General features: G+C 44.4%; 1 protein-coding gene across 1 annotated transcript; it reads right to left on the bottom strand.

The window, feature by feature from the left end:
- Positions 1 to 3,130: 3,130 nt before the first annotated feature.
- LOC135086404 (uncharacterized) lies at positions 3,131 to 7,052 on the bottom strand. The gene is made up of 5 exons (XM_063981135.1): positions 6,984 to 7,052; positions 6,724 to 6,896; positions 6,534 to 6,632; positions 5,430 to 5,589; positions 3,131 to 3,333 (listed from the first exon to the last, which is right to left on the bottom strand). Exons 1-5 carry the CDS (start codon positions 7,050 to 7,052, stop codon positions 3,235 to 3,237), a joined length of 600 nt encoding a protein of 199 aa, XP_063837205.1. The 3' UTR covers positions 3,131 to 3,234.
- Positions 7,053 to 8,414: the final 1,362 nt, after the last annotated feature.

Raw genomic sequence — 8,414 nt, forward strand, 5'->3', positions numbered from 1 at the left:
TCCAATATCGTTGAAAGTGATCTCAATTGCACGATTCGATCCCAATTCTGATGTCGGCTCGTCAGGGATTCGAACCTCAGATATTGTGGGCGAAATAGGGTATCGTGCAATGAGAATGAGACTTGTGTTCGAACACTTTTAATAATCGTCAAACAGAGTTCAACATCAGCACTTAGTTCTTAGTACTACAATCTAGACTTCGTCGAGCGATAAAATAGGCACTAGGTGAAACGTGGGACAGTTCCGTGACGATGTCTTCTCTTGTCGGCGTCCGGAGCGAAAGTAGGGTATGCAAAACCGAAAGTTTATCAAAAACCGATTTTTTTTTCGGTCTCCAAGAAAAAAAACCGGTTTTCGGTTATTATCGTTCTATTTTTTTTTTCAAACAACTAGTAGTTACATACAGCGATTTGTTACGTCCTGTCCGTTTTGATAAATTTAGCTTATTCATTAGGCATTATAGGCCCATAATGAATAATGAATAAGCTAAATTTAACTCAAGGGATGGTAGTTTATCTCCATTGTACGTAATAATTGTCAACGAATACGTTTTTAAAATTCATTACTCTGTCGGTTTAGTATTTTGTTAATTACCACCATGTACGTAATGTACATCAAAAACGTATTTGTTTACAATTACGATTGATATAAGCAATATCTTAAATTAAAAAGCATAATAAAATGTAAAAAGCTTTATTTGTGAACGTTAGGTGTTCTTCTTGGGCAAAAAGTAGGCTCTCGAAATCGCTAAAGCGTCTAGGGTAGAATCCTTCAGCCTGGACCTCAGCTTTGTGCATATATTTCCTGCTGCAGAGAATGCCCGTTCGGATTCGACACTAGTCGGCTTAACAGTTTTTAAATGATTGTATGCTGCAGTCAAATATTTTCCCCGACTGCCGCCATTTTCGAAAAGAGCCATTTCGATGTGTATTATGTTCGGCAAGCTTTCAATTTCGCTTTCGCTGCTTTTAACATTTTTTGCCGATGTTATTTTTTCAACTGCCTTTCTGGCTTCTTCTTTAAATGAAGAACCTGTTGAGGTTGTAGGCAAATCTGTTGGTTCCGAACCTGAAGACGTACCAGCTGTACTCAGGACAAGATCTGCTAAAGTTGTTTCAGGTTTTGTTATAGGAATGATAATAGATTTCATTTGTTCTATTGAAGGACGTGTGAAAACTTCAATGATTTCAGAATCTTCAGGTTTAAAAAACTCATGAGGGTTTTCTAAATAACTGAAAACACCTTGAATTAATTGGTATCTTTCGCCAATTCTTTTTCTTAATGAAGATTTCAGATTTTCACTTAGCTGCCCAGGAATACAATTCAATTTTTTTAACAGATGTTTTAACACCACATCAGCGGTAACGAGGGTTGAATCTTCTTGGCATAATAACTCTAATGCTCCTTTTACAATGTCTAGTATTTCACTTATGTGGCCAATCATCTGAATTTCACAATCTGTGAATTGAATATCAGACTTTAAGTCAATTAAGGCTTTCTTGATAGATTGCTCTAATTTTATAAAACGCTCTAGCATATTTGCTAGGGAACTCCATCGTGTTTTGCAATCCAATATCAACGACAGCTCTTTCCCCAATTCCTCCATCACATGTTTTTGAAGTGCAATATCATTTTTTGTTGCAGATTTTTTGAACAGCTTGACCACCTTTCTAACTTTGTCAATGACTTGCTTGTATGTAGGATTTGTTATTTCAACTCTCATATTTTCATGCTCAACAGTAAAAGAATCATCATCATCTTCAGAATCTGAGTCAAAGACCTCTTCTGGTATTAAAACGGCTTCTTTTCGATCCTTTTTATATAAGACATCCAATATAGCTAGCTGCAGCCCATGTGCATAGCATAATTGATGATAAAAAGGAAGGGTAGGTGGCGCTCGCCTAACGTCAATATTGAGCTCCGTGTATTTTGTAAATAAATATAGTCTGAACGATTTTTCTAAGTGTATTTCGAGTTTATCTTGTATTTCTAACGGTGTACTCTATGTGACATTGTTGGCAAGCTCCTAAGTGACTTCTTAGTGTAAAAAACAGGAAACACAAATTAAGTGACTTTGACTTATCGTAAACCAGTGACCTTTGAATTCGTTTTTATTTACTATTGTGATAATCACTATAAAATGTCTCCCAAAAATAAATTTTGCGGTGGTTGTTTACAAAAAATAGAGGACAAACGTAGATGCTTGATGTGCATGGCGTGTAAGAAACATTACGACCTGGTGTGCGCCGGTGTCAGTGAACAGCGGTTCCACGGGACGCTTGTCGGCGAGCACAGGGACCGGTGGCGGTGCGTCGCCTGCGTCAGCGCGCAGCCTAAGCGCGACAACACAAACACGCCGGTCCGGGCCGCCGTCGACGGCGTCACGGTGAGGAGGGGCGCCAACACAGTGAGCCCCGTCAGCCTGGACGTGTCCATGCTGGAGCGGCCGCCGCTGGACGACACCGCGCACAACTTGACCGTGGAGTTGCCGGACTTCCACGCGCTGGTCCTCGAGCTGAGGCAGTTCCGCGAGGAGGTGCGGGAGGAGATGAGGCAGCTCCGCGAGGAGGTGCGTGAGGAGCTGAGGGCTGTGTGCGCCCGGACCGATGCCGTGTGCGACGAGGTGCGGAAGCTGACGGGCCGGGTGACCCGCTGCGAGGACAGGGTCGGAGCCGTCGAGCAGCGCCTGCACGCCATCAACCTCGCCGTGCAGAGCGGCGCCACGGCCGGGACGGCGCGGATGGACGCGCTCGAGCGGCGGCTGGAGGCCGGGGCGGCGCCCGGGCCGGGGGCGAGCGAGCAGCTGGAGCGCACCGTGGCCAAGCTCAGGCTCGAGCTCAACGAGCGGGACCAGGAGGCCCTGCTCGCGGACCTGGAGATCGGCCACCTCCCGGAGGAGAAGGGGGAGAGCGTCGGGCATAGCGTCGCGGTGCTGGCCAGCCGGCTGGGCGTGGCGCTGGACGAGCGGGACGTGGTGTTCGCGGAGCGCGTGGGCGCGCCGCCGGCCGAGGCGGGCGGGCGCGCGCGGCGCGTGGTGGTGCGGCTGGCGCGGCGCCGCCTGCGCGACGAGCTGCTGCAGGCCGCGCGCGTGCGTCGGGGCCTGGTCGGTGAGGGCGGCACACGGGTCTTCATTAATGAGCGCTTGACCCGGCCGAACCGCCAACTCTTCCACCGGGTGCGGGATGAGTGTCGTAGGCTTCAATGGAAATACTCCTGGACGAGGCGTGGTCGCATTTACGCTCGTAGGAGTGATGGTGCTGAGGTTCGGCAGTTCCGCTCGCTCGGCGACGTGGAGAGAGTATTCGGCGCACCCGCGATATGACTCGGAACAACCTGTAAGAACAGTTTCATTAGTCACACATTCTATAACTTAAAAATAAATTTGTCATACTTTAAAACTTTATTACCTGGGCCGCCTTATTGTAGTTATTATTGTTGTAAGGTGTTAGTAATTGTAAGTCATAGGATAAATCATACACACAATAGATCAATTATTGTTGTGTTGGTTGTATTGTCAGATATTCTCATCATTCCACAACTTCTTGTATGCAATGTAGACAATTTTGATTTCATGTTACAGTACAAATGTTGCTCTGAATACAGACAGAGTCAATACATTTTTTTAATCTTTCTGCGGCTATGTTATTGCACTGTATCGGATGGTCATTGTACTATCAGGTGTGTACACCAGTCAAACTATATCATTCATATACATTTCCATAAAATTATAAACTATAATGACATTAGAAACAAATTCTTAATGCTATATAAATTAATTTATACTGAGTCCAGGGTAATGACATCTGTGACCACGGCACTATGGTACGTGAGTAACTTATCAAACGCACAGGCCTGGGGTTAAAAAAAATTATTAATTGGCCTTTACAACGCAGGCTCTCTGTGCACAAAACAGGAAGAATTTATTGTTGGGGTGGAGGAATTGGCACCGGATATATTGGCAATAAACGAAACGTGGCTGGGACCGGGAGAGGATGACAGAGCTCCCAAACTGGTGGGGTACCAATTCAGACACGCTCCGAGACCTGGCCATGTCAGGGGGGGCCGGGGTGGCGGGGTCGGTTTTTATATACGTAGGGGTCTGAATTTCAAGATTAGCCAGCATCCCATTGGAACGGCAACTGTGGAGCAGATGTGGCTGAATGTACGGCTGCCCGGTCAGAGGATAGTGGTGGGCACCGCCTACCGACCTCCGTGGCAGGACGTGTCCGTATTCCTTGAGGCTATAACAGAATCAATTACCTCTTTCTCCGGGGTGGACGGAGTGTTCCTGACTGGTGATTTTAATATTGATCTGCTTGATAGTGGTAGTGCTAAATGTAAGGCTTTCACTGTTCACACAAAGCCTGAGTGTCTCTCAACTAATTGGTGAGCCGACACATTTCACTGATCACAGTGCCACACTGATCGATGTGATGTGCACTGACATGCGGGCGGGACAGGTGACGGTGAGCCATTCACCTGATCGTGGGGGGCATGCGATGCTACTAGCGGAGGTCAAGGTGGAGGTGGAAAAGCCGTGTCCCAGGTGGGTGACGTACAGGCCACTAAAAAGTATTGTGTTGGAGCAACTGGATAAAGATCTGGGGCTAATTAATTGGAATAATATTGGAAGTCTCAATGATGTGAATTACATGGTTAGGGGGTTCTCGAGTTGTATTCTGGGACTAATGGACCTACATGCGCCAACTAAAACTAAGAAATTTAGGCACCCTCCTCACCCTTGGATAACTGACACCGTTAAGTCTATGATGCGCATTAGGGATAACTACCATAGAAAATTCAAGAAGCACGGGACAGCAACTATTAGGCAGGCTTACAAGGAGATGAGGCATATAGTCATTGCAGCAATTGAACAAGAAAAAAAAAGTTTCTTTGACAGACACATAAACAACAATTACAGGGACTCAAAGAAGTTGTGGAAAAATCTTAAGAGCACCATATTGCCAAACAAAAGGGACTCAAATGAGCTGCCTCCCGCATTTAATGACCCTGACAAATTGAATGTTCATTTTTTGAACGTCCCTGGGCAGGATGAGTCAAGTATTTCGCAGCTCACTTTCTTTGAATATAATAGGCTTAATATGTCGGCATCATTTACATTAAGTACGGTGAGCAGGGAAGTGGTAATGAATACCATCAAAGGCCTGCGTTCAAACGCAATGGGTTGCGACGGCATGTCTCTGGACATATTGCGACTGACACTGCCGCAATCACTGGAGGCCATCACGGCAATAATAAACCGCTCATTACTTGAAGGTGTGTTCCCTGACGATTGGAAGACAGCAGTGGTAAAGCCCCTGCCTAAGACCGGCCAGCCAGCATCAATGCAGGAGTTACGACCTGTCAGTCTCCTTCCATGTTTGTCCAAGGTCTTGGAGAGGATAGTGTGCAACCAATTGACTGATTACCTTGAAAAACACAATATGCTCCCTGCTCTGCAATCTGGTTTTCGTAAGGGTCACAGCACGGCAACTGCTCTGGCGGATGTGGTGGATGGACTGCTTGCTTCTCAGGACCGGGGCATGGTGTCCGCCCTCATATTGCTTGATTTCTCTCGCGCTTTCGATTCTATAAACATACCATTGCTATTGTCAAAACTCAGCTATTACGGCCTCGAGGCCGGAGCTGTGAGGTGGTTCCACAGCTACCTGACCAATAGGAAACAATATGTCGAACTGAAGCTGAGGGACGGGTCAGTGTTGCAGTCAAGTCCGAGGTCAGTCACAAGAGGGGTACCCCAGGGATCTATATTAGGCCCTATTTTGTACATTTTGTACAGTGCCGACATCACGGAACATATTGCACATTGCCAATATCAGTTGTATGCAGATGACCTGCAACTGTTCCTTTCGTTTCGGCCAGACGACCACGCATATGCTATTAACATGCTTAACATGGAGCTGAAGGGTGTGTCTGACTGGTGTTCGGATAATTGTCTTGTTCTGAATCCCAAAAAGTCTAAACTGATGCTGATAGGTACTCCTAAAAATATTTCTAAATTGGATAATGTCACACTGGGAGTGGAACTGAATGGCGAAATAATAGAGAGAGTCACAGAGGTCAGAAACCTGGGTTTAGTGTTCGATAGCAAGTTAAGATTCGAGAGCCATATCATTGAATGTGTCAAAAACTGTTTCTACAGACTGAAACTGTTGTACAGAGTAAGACCATACTTAAGCATAGAACTCAGGCAGACATTATGTGAATCACTTATCCTATCAAAACTTAATTATTGTGACACAGTTTATGGCCCTTGTCTACTGGGTAGATCATCCAGGCTCTTGCAAAGGGTGCAGAATGCATGCGCGCGCTTCTGTTTCCATATCCCACCTAGGTCACACGTGACCCCATTCCTGAATGCAGCTAATCAGTTAAAGATGGCAGCGCGCCGTAGGCTGCACCTGGCAACCATGCTCTTCGGGATTATCACAGCCTCACGGCCTGGGTATCTATCAGACAGGCTCATGAGGTCTCAGGAGCGTTGCGGTCATAAGAAGCGTTCTTGTACTAACATCTTTCTAACTCCTAGACATCGGACGTCTGCCTTTCGCGGGTCGTTCAAATTCGCCGCTTCTCGCTTCTGGAATGACTTGCCCCCGCCGCTGCGCGCACTGAAAGTTAAAAATACATTTAAGGTTAAAGTAAAGAGTCATTTATTATCATTACAAAAGGCCGATGAGGGGCAGACATATCATCACTTACCTCTCGGATCTGCGCGGCGCCTGAGGGGGGCATAGATGTACTGGCCCGCCTCTGGATTCGTGCTCTTTTTCCGTGTCTGCGGATTCCCTCTTTCCCATATGCTGCCTGTAAGCACACGGGGGTGGCTCGATCAAATTCACGGCTATTCGTTGCTTGCCCCACCGTTTAGTGCACTGAAAGTTACAAACATGCTTAAGGTTCAAGTGACAGTGGTTAACATGGCAAAGAGACAGGGACGTATTTTATTTTATTTTATTTACCTTCCGGAACTGTGGGCAGCTGAGGGTGGATTGATGCGCCGGCCGGTCCGTGGAGTTTCCAAAACTCATGCTTTGCCCTCGTTTGTGCTGTCGCCGCCATGGCGGAATACGTAACTCGCGACAGCCGTGTGGAAGGCATGTCAGTCTCACAGGTTCTTGGTGCGTGGAGAGTGGCGGGTCATTATGCGTCTTGTTCTCACTAGGTACGTGGCAACACGTGGAAATAACGTTTCTCAAAGACGGACGTGATGAATAGGTGACGGGGGAGCGATGAGCGAATGGCAGAGCGTCGTATTGTAGCTTGACAGATAGATACCCGGAAATAAAAATGTAAATGTCACAGACCAAATGGAAGAATTCTGGGCACAGCTGATAATGCAATGGCTATAGATGCAACTATTTGTTTGTATGTTTTACTTTAAGGTTATGTTCCGTTTTTATTTTATTAATTTATTAATTTTGACATTTAATTTCAAATTTTATTTCATTATTATTAATTAATATTGTTTTAATTTAAATTGATTTAATTTTTTATTATTATTATTTTTTTTTTTTTGTGACACTGACATTGAATCTTTATTATTTATTATGTTGTACGCTTTGGAGCTCATTATTATTATTGTTTTATTTTATTTTTTATTTTTTTCGTTCTATTGATTATTTTTATAACACAGCATGCCCATACGCCCAAGGCGTCCACTGAAAATCAGTGTCCAGCCATGCATTTAGCTGGCTGGATATACTGAGTGGGCGTCCTTTTTGGCACATCGCCTTTATAGACATTTATAAGTATTTTATTATTGTTATTGTAATTTTTTTTATTTCCATATTAATGTCCTGATTTATTGTTTCTTTTTTGTGTGCCAAATAAATCATTCTTTCTTTCTTTCTTTCTTTCTTCCCATTTTCACCATTACGCTTGCTCCATCTGTAGTCAAGCCAACAATGTCGTCAAACGATACATTAAAATCAGTTAGTCGTTGTTTTAAAAGTTCAGCACATCTCACGGCATTTGCAGAACCAGCTATTCTGACCAGACCGAAATTAAAAAACGTTTTCTCTTTACTAAGGCTGATGCTACGCATGGAATCTGCATGTAGATTAATATTTATGTATCTTTTGTTTGCAATCGAAGTCCATTCATCTAACGTAAGGGAAAATTTGTAGCCTTTTTCTTTTAACTCAGTAATTTGCTGTACTTTTTTCATTTTAATGGTTTCGCTCTGATCTACAACCATTTTTTTAATACTGTTTGCCGATTTAGGTAACTTATATCCGCTTTTGGAAAAAAGATTTCTTAAATCAGGAGAATTCGCGAAAACCCTAAATGGTATACCGTCCAAAGTTACCATGCGAGTAGTGATCATTTCCATAGAATTGTCATTAGAGAAATAATGTGTTATCTTTGTTTTTTTAGCCGCTGGTTGGAGA

This window comes from Ostrinia nubilalis, chromosome W, assembly GCF_963855985.1.
Source record: "Ostrinia nubilalis chromosome W, ilOstNubi1.1, whole genome shotgun sequence".
Classification (NCBI taxonomy): Eukaryota; Metazoa; Arthropoda; class Insecta; order Lepidoptera; family Crambidae; genus Ostrinia; species Ostrinia nubilalis.